Source organism: Notolepis coatsorum, assembly GCF_963971535.1.
Source record: "Notolepis coatsorum genome assembly, chromosome: 9".
NCBI lineage: Eukaryota > Metazoa > Chordata > Actinopteri > Aulopiformes > Paralepididae > Notolepis > Notolepis coatsorum.
This window is the reverse complement of record NC_140173.1, coordinates 127,127,278-127,142,882: the sequence shown is the minus strand read 5'-3', so window position 1 is coordinate 127,142,882 and position 15,605 is coordinate 127,127,278. Positions and strand designations below refer to the sequence as shown.

Here is a 15,605-nt window from a genome sequence, read left to right as displayed (position 1 = left end):
AAAATAGTTCCCCTTTTAATATAGTTTTAGCACTGCAAACACCGGCATTTATCCCCATTGAACAAAGCGCTGGCACACATGGCCATACGCCCACAGCGACCTCTGGCGCTGAACCTGTTAAAGCACATAGCAGCAGTAATAATGAGATATTGCACAGAGTCTAATACACACATACACGCTACCGATTTTATTATGTCCTGCTCCGTTGATATAACGGTGCACAGTAATATACCCGACGCAAAGTGGGTGACACAAATCGCATTATTTAAACATTTTCTTTTATAATAATATAATACATTAAATAATTAACAATTCAGTACATTTATATCTGTGTTCATTTGTTACATTTTGTTTCACTAAGTTAGGAAAGAAATGTTTAGTGAGGCATACAGTTTATTATTTCAACAATTGGTATCGGATCGGTGTCTGGACTGAAAAAGTCGGATCGGTGCATCCCTAATTGCTACTGGCTACATGGAATGATATGGTTTACAACTTGCTTTTGATTACCTCCACACCTCTACGTGTCTCATTATTACTTGATTATATCATTCATAATATGTTAACACTTTGACGACCGTTCGGCGCCGTCTAATAATACATATTATGGTGCCAGAGGACAGGTTTGTTTACAAAGAGCTTTATATATCATTTATAGTATTGCTATCTGTCCATTCTCATTGTCACTTGAGTGCATAAACCGTGCCTTCATAATGGCTTAAAGAAAATAAAAATCCATCGGTTGGTTGTCATTTTATAGCGTCGTGAATATAAGGTATAACACACTTTTTGTCTAGGCTTTTTTCCCGGGAGCTTATATAATAGGCTAAACGTTGGCGCCGTTATATCAAACGCCATTTCTGCTGTATATATACGAATGAAATAAAACGAACTGCGTAGCATCCGGACTATTACAGAGCATCTATGGATGAAATGGGGGCGGCGGGGAACGCTGATTACTATTATTCATTTGCAATACAGTGTGCGTTCAATATAGCATTTTCATTGACCAATCACGTTACGTTATAAAACAATGTCCAATCCAGCTGTAATTTGGGGTAATATTATCCTACCGTCAGGCCATGTGATCGCCGGCAGCATTTCCTCACCACTCATCGGATTCTGGTAGATCGATATGCACATTGGTAGGCTAATCATAAATCCCATTATGCCACGCTGAAAAAAACGCTCGGCAAACTAATCCAAGATGGAGGATGTTCGGATGGGATCAGGGAACTATGATCCGCCCACAGGACTATACTTAAAAAAAATAAAAAAAAATCACAATGATACTGCAGTGGAGCGATGGCGCCCCTAAGCGGGTTTGGCCGGTACTGCATGTTTCGAAAATCAAATATCTGCAAAGAGGCTGGTAGTGGATCGGGTACCTAAGAAGCGCTATAAATAAGGAATAAAACGATAACAACTCGTCACGTATATACTCGTGGCTCTGGTCCACATCGCGCATTTTCAAAACCCGTATATATACGTGGACTGACGCCATAGTGTTAACGGGCCATGAGGGCAGTAATCTGATCAATTCCTCTTGGTGATGACTAATTCAGAGACTGTTTCAATTAGGGGTGGGAATCGCCAGAGACCTCGCGATACGATACTATCGCGAATATTGTGATTATTATTTTTGTGTCAAATTTTTATATTTATTTCAACTGTAAAGTAAAACTGTCAACATGTTTTATCTAATAAAATAAATCAGTCTGTTCATCTCACTTCAATAATTTGTATTGCAGAACATGGTATTTTCTCAAGCAGACGGATGTAAACACTGTAATCTGTGTTGCATGTACCTGACAAACTGAACTGTTTGTATTACAGTCATATTCCAACTTAACTGAATGCACGTGTGTGTGTGTGTGGACTACTGTACTATTAAGGGTATTGAAATGAACAATGCAACTTCCTTATACAATTTTTTTTAATGAATAATTAAATATCGATACTTGGCGTCCCTGTATCGATACAGTATCGCCATGCAAAGTATCGCGATACTACTACGTATCGATTTTTTTTCCCACCCCTAGTTTCAATAGTCCTCTGTTGAGTAGAATCCCATTATTTCTAGCTGCCATTGATCCATCTGCAGCTTCTACAGCCGAGGTCTGACCTCTCAGATGATGGGGATTGGAAGAGCCGCGATGGGTGCAGGTAGAGGACCCACTGCACTGCTTGGTCTGCCTCCAGATCCCATCCCACCTACTGTTCCTACCTCAGACCCACTAGCACCCCTACCCCCTCCTGTAGAGGCCCCACAGCATCCAGCTAGCCCACCGACCAAGGTAGACATACAAATGGAGGCAAATCGGTGAGTATCGTTCTTTTAACTTTACAGTAATGCTGATGTCATAGAATTCGGAAGCTTAATCTGTCAACACTTGGAATTGTTCAGTCTGCTATTGATGTGTTGATATGAACATTTAAATGATGTTGTACCATGTATGTTTCTGTGTATTTTCCCCTCATGTCAGTTCAACACTAGATAAGATTGGTACAAAAGGGACTGCTCTAACTATAGGCTCCAATCAAATCCCCATTAATTGCAAGAATGAAGCTGTTTATCAGTATCATGTTACTTTCAGGTATGACAACACCCCTCTTTCATTATTACTTGTAAGACAAACATTTTCTGTAACCTGAATTGGAACGTTTATCATGCTGTGAGGAGTAATCTTTTTTTCTTTTTTGCCCCAATGATATTATTTAGTCCAAACATTGAGTCAATGGGAATGCGGTTTGGCATGATGAAAGATCATCGATCGGTCACAGGGGAAGTTGTGGCTTTTGATGGCTCGATACTCTACCTGCCTGTCAAGATGGATGATGTGGGTATCACTTTGGTTGATTGACTATTGTATGTGATTAATGCTGCGTTCTAGGCTTGCCTTGTTCAGGCATCCACTGAGTATATTATATTTATTTTTTATATGAATAAAACCCATTTAGTTAATTTTCACATATCAGTGCCCACATTCATCAAATAAAAACCGCTAATTTGTAAAATACTAAGCGTGTTATCAATACTTAAATAATTATAACCTAAAGTGTCTGCGCGACCAGCAGGAGTCCAGACTAGCAACAGTGTGTTTGCCCAATTCACTAAATACGGAAGGTATTACTGTCTGTTGGTTTATTTATTTTTTTATTAGAACCTAACATCAACTCTGTCCTACAAATGGATACTCGTCATAAAATATGATTTAAGAACGGACAAAGATGGACAGAGACTAGGCATGTGCCGGTATGACATTTTGATGGTATGATAACCTTACCACGGTTAAAAATACCACGGTTTCACGGTATATCACGGTATTCTGTAAAAAAGAAAGGGCCAATTTCCCCCCATTGAACAACACTTCTTTTATTACAGTGCACAAACACGCACAATCAGCTTTTCTGTAAGTGTTATTTATGAATATGTGAAGACGGTCTGTATTACACACAGGGAATTGTCTGACCACTTTCAAACTAAGTACAGAATAAAAAATACTTCCAAATAAACGTTCATGATTATGAATATGTAGGCTACATGTCAAAAGGGCAATACGTTTTTGTTAATGCAATATACTTGCACCGATGTATGTTATATAGCCTAGTACTATTCTTACTGGATTAAACATACATTTAAACAATTCATATTTTGTGGTGGTTCAACATAATTCACCCACGGAACGTGTGTGTTGGGGATAAGGGTTCCGCACGGACCATATTGTTTTTTTTTTTTGATCCACTTTTTCTCCCATTTTTTCTATATTTTTCTCCCATCCCAATTTCGTATCATCCAATTCAACCCTCCCCTGTCACGAACGCTGTTTCTTGCCTCCCACAAGCCGGCTGCAATGTGGACTAAGTCATACATAGCACAAGTCCCCTCCGGTACTTGAGGTAACAGCAGTCGCATCTTTTCACCTGCGCAGCTCGATCTCTCAGTGTCGAGGAGTAACGCGTGGGAGGCTCACGCTGCCCCCGACACTTCCTGATTCTACTGCGCAGGCGCACCAACCGACTTGTAGGAGTCGCTTGTTCACAACGTTCGATCCCCACCCTTCAGTTTTTCCCTCCCCGTAATACGGCCAATGTGTATTACTGCGGACGACCAGCTAAACTGAAAACAATGTGGAGAGCTGGATTCAAACACGCGAATCCTAGCGTCTCCACACTGGTGGCGAGTGCCTTGCCCACTACACCACCTAGCCGCCCACGGACCATATTGTTTGTTACTTTCCTGTCCGCACTTTCCTGTCGGCAAACGAGCTCCACGTCAACATTGTGTTGATGTTTAATAAATGTTTAGCGTCGTCTTTCGACACCCCGCCTCAGACTCCTATCATTCTGCACTACGCTTTAATATGTAACTGAACGTAGGCCAATCTCGCTAACGTTAGTCGACCAGAATTGGCAACATGTCACCGGTACTACTAGCTAACGTTAGCTAGCTCCCGCCAAAACCGTACATTATTTATACTTGAAATTAGCTATTTATGGGTGGAATATTCTGATTCTAGATCAGTCGCATTAAACTTTCTTTTTGTATAGCTTGCTAGATATTACTTTCCAGGCAAACCACTCTGCGAAGGGGTAACGCTAATTACCCCCGTGCATTGAGCATACTTTTCAGATGACAGCAGACCATGTCATGTATTATCCTACATACATATATACAACTATAACTAGCTAGCCATGGTAACTCCAAGCTATTCCAGTTGACATTTCTGACAGGCATGTTAAGTTCATGATTTGAAGTGTAACTTATACCATCAGCACCTACCGTCTGAACGTAATTTTAGTGGTTTTGACACCGCAATGTTTTCAAACCGCGGTAAACCGTGGAACCGGTAAGCGGCCCATGCCTTGGACAGACACAGCGGAACAATGTCGCCTCATAACATTAAGGTTCAAAGTAACTGCTCTACAGATATTGAACAACAAAAAATTTATAAAATGTCTGGTGTCACCGGAGTTTATTATTGATGGGACATTTCACATCACCGCGGCAACCCTCTCTATTATGCTCCGATGGTGTATTTAATGCACAACGTTTCAACCTAAACAGGTCTTTGTCAGGTGTAGATACAGGTGTAGATACATCTGACGAAGACCTGTTTAGGTAAAAATATTATGCATTAAATGCACCATGGGAGCATATGAGATGGTGTGCAGATAATATCTTTCATTTTCTATCCTGCACCTGTGGAATTGTTTTGGATGTGCGTGTGCGTACATTTCCTCTGAACGCAGCATAGCACAGGATTTTGACATTGGCCATAGTTGGTGATCAGTTACAACTTGTACTTCACTTAGCGAGAGAATCATGCCTTCTGTGTGTTTCATTAGAGATTGTCCAGCAATTTTGTTTAGAATTGAAGGTGGTAATTCAGGCCCAGACTCCCAGCAGCTTGTTTTAAGACGTGTGGCATCTGGTCCCTATCTGTACAGGTGGTTGTCCTGAAGAGCGAGAGACGAACCGACAACCAGGAAGTCCAAATCACTATCAAGATGACAAAGATACTGCCGCCCTTCTCAGATCTATGCATTCCCTTCTACAATGTGGTGCTAAGGAGGTAGAGTTCACCATATTCACTTCACCGCTTCATCTTTATTGGAGACCCAGGGGCCGGCCAGTACAGGTCTTTATTCTGGTTAAAACAATCTCTTTACGGAGTGAGTGAATGAGTGACTTACTCCCCATTGTTGAAACACTCATGCGTGGGTGATGTAGCCTGCTGACATAGCATCTGAGTGGCTGGAGGTGCACACACTGAAAACGGCAGCATATTCTGTATTATAGTGGACCACATGAACAACATGCCAACTTTGGATGATGATGAAATAAAGCAAGACTCATTTAGGGGATGCCCTGATCGATCGGCCAGCGATCGGTATCGGCCGATAATCGGTATAAATATGAGATTCCGATAATGCTTTCTACTCGCCGATTGCGGAAACTGATCGATGACGTGTGCAAAAAACATAACAGAAACACAACTCTCAGCGGAGTTGGAATGAGAGCATGAGAGCGACTGTGAGAGAGAGCGTGTGTGCGTGAGAGAGCGAGCGTGCGTGTGAGCGAGCATGAGAGTAAGTTACTTACTAAGTGTAGTAGACTCGAGACGACGGAGCCCGCTACACCATAGATATATATAAACTAGGGATGTCCGATATTATCGGCATACCGGTAATATCGGAAATGATCCGTATCGGTTAAATTTTTTTATCTTTAAATATATATATATTTTTTTTACATTTATTTAATCTTTATTTACCCAGGCAAGCAAGTAACAACAAATTCTTATTTTATTTATTGTCAAGTATGCATAATGTTGTGCATTAAAGGGGGGGGGGGGACCCTGCATATATCGGTATTGGTTGATATCGGAAATTAAGAGTTGGACAATATCAGTATATCGGTAAAAAAGCCAATATCGAACATCCCTAATATAAACATTATGCGCTGCACTGCCCCAGGTGATTAGGGTGTATCTGCCGTGCAGGTCGCTGAGACAACCAAGCGTGCCGGGAAGACCCGCCCTACTCTGCCTCTGATTCGCAGACTGGGTGGGGGAATGTGATTGGACCAAAGCAGAGTCACACACAGACAGTGGCTCCAGTCGGACATGCATTGCAGACAGAGACGCTGCTTGCATTAGAGAGTGTTGAGAGAGAGTTGTGTGTTGGTGTTGTCTCGCAGATAATACAGATGATACATATGAAAATGGTTGAAATTCATTGAATTCGGCTCAATTCGATTTCAAACAGCAGTCTTTTTTTAAAATTATGTATAGGTTACTAATAAAAAAAAACTGATCAGGGCTTTTTTTTCCATCTTTGATGGTGAATAACACAGGGATTAAAGCTAGGGGTGCACGATATTGATTTTTTGACACCGATAACTTTCTGCTCCTCAAGACCGATACCGATATTTATTGTATTATAAAAGTTTTTTTTAAATGTATATTCCTGTAGTTTTGACCTACCGGTAACCAGATTTATCATGACATGAGCATTACTACTATGAACAAAACAAAGCCAAGACACAGTTTTGACTGATAAAGTGACTATATTTATTTTTCCAAATATAATTTGAATCAGAAAATTCACAATCCGTCAACAACTTATAATACATCCAACCTAACAAGTCACCTGCAACATCACCACCGCTACAATGGTGTGTTAAAGCCTACGACGATGAGCGAGCAGCTAAAGCTGCTGTGAATCCAAAGCCAGCTACAAAGGAACCTGCAGCGTTTGTACCTATTGACGAGGCGTTTGCTAAATTAAAGAAGTTTGACAGAAATGACCCAAGGGCTCAAGCCGCTAGCTTTTAAGCAGTGCTTGGTGGTGCAAATTAACCTGGCTACTACGGAGCAATAGGCTTTAGCTGCTTGCGCTTCGTCGTAGGCTTTTAACACACCATCGTGGTGATGTTGCAGGTGACTTGTTAGGTTGGATGTATTATAAGTTGTTGCCCTTTTCCCTCCTCGTGGAACTTCTGCATTGCATTTGTTACAAATAGCAAGCAAACTTTCCTCTGAAACTATTCCCACACTACTGACGCCATCTTTGTTTACATCCGCGCTGCCTCTGAAACTTACGTGGCTACGTCACAGCCAAGAAAGGGAGCGCTGGATTTGTGTAAAACGCCCTCTTCCTAAACCACATGCTATCAGTCGTACCACTGTACTTGCAAAACGGGAGGAGCCTACAGTAAAAACAAACGCCCTTCCTCCCAATTCACCCACACCGCATTTAATTATCGGAGCTATCAATCGGGATGACGTCATAATTGCTGATATCGGCCCGATAATTATTGTGCATCCCTAATTAAAGCGCTCCGTCCTACGACGAATTTCCATCAATTTGATTCGGAGTCGCGACGGATTTTCTGTCAATTGGCTACCTGTGTACAAAAGGCTGGGAAATAATTTAGCGGACTATCCCTTTAAGATCTGTTATGTACCTCGCGAGTGTTGTGAGCTCAGAACAAGAGTTGAAGTTCAGTTTGAGACATACGCTAGTTTGAAAAGTGACCGTTAATATAGTTATTTCTTTCATGTGGGATCCAGTCTGATATCCAGATTGTTGAGTCAATGATGTAAGTGACGCAGTTTATTGTTTACCTGCAAATTTAACTGTTCAGTGTGATTGACTGGAAGAGGCGCTAAGTTGGCTAACGTGATCCTTCCTATGATTGAGCTAATGTACCAACTGTCGTTATCCTTTTTTCATGTATAAGCCAGTTTTAGGGATGCACCGATATGAAAATTGGCCACCGATACCGATTGTTCAACTAACACAATCGGCCGATACCGATACTTGTGGCAAAAAATAAAGTATTTGTAATTTTTTTTAATATTTTTTTTTAATATAATTTTTTTTTAATGAAACTACTGTATATTTGTATGTTTGTATTTGTAGGCCTCTTTTCTTACTTAAAAAAAGGAAACATCAAGAAATATGTTTATGGTATTAATTCAGCAATGCCATGTAGCACTATCCCTCTCCCAGTATCGTCTGGCGTCCTGCAGATGGATACTATTCTCTCAACCAGAGCTTTCAACCAATGCAATAGAACCATTTTGATTGACAGTCGATTCGGCCAATTACGCCACACCGCTAGCACCCACCTCCTGCTGTTCTTACCACCAATCGGCAAGCGTTTATTCATTTTCTACTTCCGGGCATGCCGCCATTGATCTGCTTGCGAGAACCACAACAAGCTAATACGTTAGCTGCCCGCCAACCAGCGCTCCAGAGTCCACAGGATGACCAAACGAGACACAATGATTTTACTGCAACAAATGTTATAATAAAACAAAGCCTTTCTATACATTTGTCTGGTTGAAAACTTTATTAACAGATTGCAGAATGGGTAGTTGGGTACGGAATGAGCAACGGAATGGAACTGAGCTATGAACGGAGTAATGCCTTGCTTACTTGCTATCTTCGGGTAAATAATATGCTGATGTTATTGAACGTGTAACACTAACTATATAACGTTAATGCCACAAAACGAATGTTTGTGTCATTTTAACAGCAGATACTTTCTTAAATGCCATCTTCCCGAGAGAGGGGTGTTGACGGGGAGCTGTGATGGGTTCGCTTGGTTGTGTTATTAATAGCATTGAACAGCTAACCGAAAGCTAGCGTTAACTAGCGTTAAAGGTTTAGCCATAACGTTACCTTGGCTAAAGTTGGGGCTATTCATAATCCAGCAATAATGGCTGCAGACCTGCAAGCAAAGTACAGCAAGTTGGCAAAGGAGTATTCCAACGTAAATCACATTTTCACCAGTAACGTTAGTCTTCTATCTCCCGGTAGCTCATGCTAGCTAACCTAGCTCATGTTAGCGTCGTCACTGAGCGACCACCTCGCGTACACAATTAATGACATGTTGCGGACAGCCATATCGGTGACAATGTTTAGCTTTTAGTGCCAAATGATAAGAGTCTGAAGCGCAGTCTCAAAAGAGAATGTTGAATATTTAGTAGTAACTTTGATGCAGTAGCTTGTGTGTGTGTGTGGGGGACTGGGGGCGGCGCCGTTATGCAGGACGCGACTGAATTTATCGGCTACTGCCATCGGTACATTCGAGCTTATCGGCCGATAGGCCGATTGCAGTCAACAAGGCACTTATCGGCCGATACCGATACCCGACCGATACATCGGTGCACCCCTAGCCAGTGTAGTGCCTTTTGTGCCGCTGTGCAGACGTTACTTTTAATTTGTTTAACCCAATGTCGCCATTTTACTGTGTAACCCGGCACATTATGTGATGGATATTCAGATAAGTGATATAATCTGTGCTACTATCAGTGATGTACCTGAACGCGTTCAATGAACGATCGTTCATGAACGCGTTTATTTTGGGTGAACGTGAACTGAGCGTACTGTATTTCCACTAGATGAACATAATTGAGAACGCGTTCATTCTCAGCACTGTATTATAACTGCATTCAAAAGTGTGCCAGATTTCATATGCCTTTCAGCCGAAAACCCAGTTAAAACACACCGTAAACAGGCTTCAAAATAATGCGGAAAACCACCCAATCTGGCAACAGCAAGCTGCCTGTGACGCGTACGCGCCCGTCACCCCTGGCTGTCGGACTCCTCTAGGGCTGACCCCTATTAGTCGAATAGTCGACTAATCAGTCGAAAGGAGCCGTAATTATAATAATAATTGTTTTTTTTGTATCATTCTTTCCAAAAGAAAAGAGGCCTAGAAGCGTGGCTAACGCTAATGGCACGCATACCAGAGGCTAACTGCTTAAGAAAACGGGCAAAGAGGCACTGAAAAGAGGATTTCACCCATCTAATGAACACACTAGACTAAACAAATATCAAGATTTATTACATGGCGTTTTCACATTCGCCGAAATGCTTGCTTGTGATTGGTCAATAGCGCGCGTCAGAGGTCCGATATTACCCAATAACGGACCTCTGTGGAACAATAATGACCGCTGTGCGCAGCTGTTCGCAATCAAGCCCACTGACATCAGTGCAATCAGACACTGCCGGCTGCCGGGGAAGCTGCAGGCGATGACCGGGCGGAGCGACGAGCGGAGCCAGAACCAGTGTTGCGAGTCGATGTAAAATGAATTAGGTATATTGTTAGTAAGTTAGCCATGTAATAAGCGGGATAATGTATAGCTATACTCGATCATTGTCGCAAAATAATTGACCTTCACTGATGTTTAAAACACCTCGCCGAGGCGGCTCGGTATTTTAAACTCCGTGTCGGTCAATTATTTTGCGACAATGACCTCGTAGCTATACATTATCCCTTACGTATCCATCAGTGGACCAATTGCATGATTTTGCAGAGGACAAGAAGCCTTCAGTCAGACATTAACACATCCTGCGCCAAGAACGAGTTACGCCGTTTTTGCCCGCCATGCGTTGAACGACTTACTCCGTTTTTGGGATCAATATTAAATTTTTTCGCCATGGCATTCATAATTCATCCAGCCAACCTCCGGACTGCAGTGGGACCCTGTATGAGATTGCAACGCCTCAATACCGCCGCCTGGTGGTTGGTCGGGCGAGTTACACTCGCCAAAACCGGAAGTGGTGATCGGTGCGTCGAGGAAATCCCTCCGGCAGTCGCATCTTGTTACGTGGATCCAGACAAACACTATAGTGCATTTGGATCGCTTTCTAAACTTAATAATCGATATGATTTCGGCGTTTATTGCGCCATACAAACCGGAAATGGATGTAGGATATTGACGTCAAATAATTGGGATATTTTTCCTCCAGTCATCTGCGAATGGTAAGAGGACAGTAACGTTATTTTCAGCCCGATTGTTTATTCATTTCACTGCAAACCATCTGATCAATATCAACCCATACTAAATAAAGCCGTTACTGACGATCAAGGAATTATAAACGACCCCCCCCCCCCTTTCCTTCACGCATGATGAAGCATAATGTATACAGATCATATACATTTGAATTTTTTAATATAGTGTGTATAGGAAAGAAACGCCAATCGATAATCTATCATATGCGTCGGGCCTATAACGGTAGGTTATGTAGATAACCTAGTTATATTAGTATTGGCTGAGCGTTCCGCTCTGAGCCTTATGAGATATACTATCTCCTATGATACCTAATGTATCTCCCCACGAACAAAAAATACATGCACCACACCTGTATGGGGCTCCGCCCCCATGGTGGCACCGCCCATATAGCAGTGACTCTAGTCACCACACACCCTTCCTCGCCAAAAACCCGTCCCAGGAAAAGATTCCTCAAGAGGGAACTCAGGGCCGCGCAGAGCGGAACGCTCAGCCAATACTAATATAACTAGGTTATCTACATAACCTACCGTTATATGCCGTATTAGCTATCGCGTTCCGCTCTGAGCCTTATGAGATATGGGGAAGAGCGGACGCGAAGCCCGACAAATGTACCCCCTGAGGACCCGTAAGCCCACATCAAGGGGTGCGGGGAGCCCTGTCACCCCATCCTCCCTAACGAAGGGGGGGCGCAGTCAACTCCACCTGAAATGCGAACAAGAGGGAAACTAGAACCCCTTGAACACACCGTACAGGCGGAACCACGTGTGACCCAACACACTGTGGCCCATACCCATACACCCCTGCTACCCAACCAAAGGAAGGGAAGCAGGAAAGGCCACAGACCCCAGAACCGCCTGGGAGACAGAACCCCCGGTCATGTCCATGAGGTAAAACCTAACAAAGGGGCCCGGGGAGGACCAAGAAGCCGCAGCACAGATGTCCTCCACCGAGGCCCCACCCAGGAGGGCGGCAGAGGCAGCCACCCCACGAGTTGAGTGCGCCCTGACGCCCCCAGGGGGATCCTGCCCAGCCAACGTGTAGCAGAGGGCAATACCCTCGCACAACCAATAGGCCAGACGCCGCTTCGACAGCGCTTTACCAGCATGAGCCCCACCGTAACAGACAAAAAGCTGATCGGTAACCCTGAAGCCCTGAGTACGGCTGAGGTAAAACCCCAAAGCACGGACTGGACATGACAGGTGAAGGCCCGCATCCAACTCACTAGCGTGAGGAGGAGGACGAAAAGCCTGAACCACAATATCCCGGGAGCGGAAGGAACTCCGGATATTCTTAGGCACGAAAGCAGGATTAGGTCGCAGAGTGGCACCGCAATCGGTCCGAAAAGACAGGCACTCTGGACGTACCGAGAGAGCACAGAGCTCACCTACGCGTTTAGCGGAAGTGACAGCCAGTAGAAACGCGGTCTTGAAGGACAGCCGGCCCAAAGGCGCCTGCTCGAGCGGCTCAAACGGAGCCAAGGACAACCGACCGAGGACCAACTGAAGATCCCAAGTCGGAGCCAAGGAGCGTTGCACCGGCTTAACGCGTCGAGCGCCAAGCAGGAAACGCTTCACAAGAGGGTGGCTGAACAAAACAGTCCCCTCAAAACCCTCATGATAAGAGGATATAGCTGCCGCATATACCCTCACCGTCGAAGCCGACAGCCCATCAAGAAGAGACTGGAGATAACTCAGAACAGCATCCAGGGGACAGGAGACTGGGTCCCAGCCCCCCCCCCTTACACCACTCTTTGAACGCACGCCACCTGCCCGCGTAAACCGCAACAGTGGAGGGAGCAAACGCACACCGAATGGTATCAACCACAGAGGGCTCCATCCCCTCCAGACTCACCCCCCCACCAGCCACACCATCAGGGGCTGACCCAACACCGGAGGGCGGACAAACACCCCGTTGTGCTGAGAGAGGGCCGTCTCCGACCACGGAATGACCCAAGGGGGAGCGATCAGAAGCTGGATTAAGACCGGGAACCACACCGACGTGCCCCGGTCCGGCGCGACCAGGATCACCGTCCTGCGCTCCCTCCGTATCCGCTCCAACAGCTGACTCAACAGCTGTACAGGAGGGAAGGCGTACAGAAGACCGGGCGGCCACGGAAACGTCGAAGGCATCCACCCCCAAGGGGGGACGATCTGCTTGACTGAGCGAGAACCACAAGGGCCACTTGTGAGAACGTCGGCACGCAAACAGATCTACCGAGGCCCCCCCGAACCGATCCCAAATCTGCCTGACTATGTCGGAGCGGAGTTCCCACCCGTCGTGACGAAGACCGCCCCGAGACATCACATCCGCCCCCACATTCTCCGTACCAGGAACGTGGAGCGCCCTCAGACTGCGCAGCCTGCGGGATGCCCATAGCAGCAGTTTGCGCGCCGCCTGGAGCAGGCGGGCGGAACGAGTCCCACCCTGCCTGTTGATATACGCCGCCGCCGTCACATTGTCCGTCCTGATCAAAACGTGCCTGCCCACCACAAGGTGGTGGAGCCGTTGAAGGACCAGAAGAACCGCCTTCAACTCCAACACATTGATATGCAGTGTAACCTGGCCAGCATGACCCGTCCATCTGCCCCCCACTGCATGAGACCGAAGCACCCCTCCCCAACCCGTGAGAGAGGCGTCGGTGAAGACCGTGACGTGTGAGCTCCTGCCGCCCATGGGGACCCCAACGGAGAGGATACCCAGCCTCCTCCAATGGGTGAGGTCCCCCCATATCGACAAAGGAACCGTCAACCGTTTCCTCTTGTCCCTCACTGGATCCAGTCTCAAAGAGACAAACCACCTCTGTATCCTCCTCATAAAGAGGAGGCCAAGAGGAACCACCACGTGAGCAGCCGACATAAGGCCCAGCAGACTCATCACCTGCAGCGCCGTAACCGTCCCTCCCAGACGGAAACCCCCGAGCGCGTGACGGAGATCCCCCCGACGCTGCTCCGAGAGGGTCGCAAACATGGGCCTCGACCTCAAGGTCAAGCCCAAGTACTCCACCTGTCGACTGGGAAGAGGTGTACTCTTCTTCCAATTCACAGCAAAACCCAGGCTGGTGAGGAATTCCACCACCAGCCTGGTATGAGACCTGGCAAACTCCTCCGAACGACTGAGGAGTAGAATGTCGTCGAGATAGAATAGAACTCGTATCCCCCGACGACGTAAAGGCTCCAGTGCAGTCGCCACGCACTTGGTGAATGTGTGGGGAGCCAGAGAATACCCGAACGGCATTCTGTGGTACGCTACGCCCTGAAACAGGAACCGTAGGAACCTCCTGTGAGGAGGGAAAATAGGAACGTGAAAATACGCATCCTTCAGGTCTATGGAGGTGAACCAGTCCCCCCTCCTGACAGCAAGCAGAAGGAGTTTGACGGTCAACATTCTGAACGGTCTCGCTACAATCAACCGATTGAACGCGGACAGATCCAGTATAGGTCTGACCCCCCCCTGTTTTCTTGGGCACCAGAAAATAACGGGAGTAGACGCCTGACATTGCGTCCTCGCTCGGGACCACAACAACGGCCTGCTTTGCCAACAGAGATTGGATCTCGTCGGCCAGGGCTGTCACCGCGTCCGACCCTGACAATAGGGTCGGTACCAAACCTGAGAACGGAGGATGGGGCTGTGCGAACTGCAAAACCAGCCCCGCCTCTAACGTTCTCTGCAACCACCGATTCAAAAGGCATTCCCGTCGCCATATGTGAATATAATCCCACAGTGCCCCCGCCGCCAACTGACGCTGGGCCGCAAGGAACCGTAGATAGTTGGCCCGGTCCCCCCCGTCGTGCAAAACACCCAAGGGAGGACCCCGACAGAAAGGGCCGGTTTGATACGGGAGGAGCTGTCACCAAACTTGTGGACACACACTCGCCCCCTGAACACCCCACCAGCGTATGCTGAGGAGTTGTTCCGCAGCTAGACACGCAAGGCATGAGGACCCCATGGGCTCCCACACGCCGAAGCCCTGCAGTGATATTGCTACCACTCAAATCACGCTCGCCTCTTCTTTGCAGACCACTGCCGGTTTGACGGGAGTGGGAGGCAACAGCGCGACACCCCGCCTGGCGAGGGCGAAGCCGGGGTAACCCCTGCTGAGCATTCAACAGAGAGGCACCGAATCCCCCTGCTGACCACCGGAGCTAGTGGCAGCTGTAACACCAGGTTCCACCCACCCACAACCTGCGTTGTAGGAACCACGCGACGACGGAACATTCTCACGGACAGACCCAGGCTCAGCCATCAACTGGGTATCAGCCCCTGCCCCCATGAGAAGCGAAGAATGGGGCC

At 46.2% G+C, this 15,605-nt stretch overlaps 1 protein-coding gene across 1 annotated transcript in view; it reads left to right on the top strand.

The window, feature by feature from the left end:
- The window catches only part of piwil2 (piwi-like RNA-mediated gene silencing 2), a gene marked incomplete at both ends in the record, with an annotated part of 105,376 nt that overhangs the window by 12,719 nt on the left and 77,052 nt on the right, over positions 1 to 15,605 (top strand). The window contains 3 exons of the mRNA XM_084321990.1: positions 2,498 to 2,597; positions 2,723 to 2,840; positions 5,452 to 5,576. Of these exons, the coding sequence (XP_084178116.1) occupies positions 2,498 to 2,597; positions 2,723 to 2,840; positions 5,452 to 5,576 (343 nt within the window). The remainder of the gene's footprint in view (positions 1 to 2,497; positions 2,598 to 2,722; positions 2,841 to 5,451; positions 5,577 to 15,605) is intronic.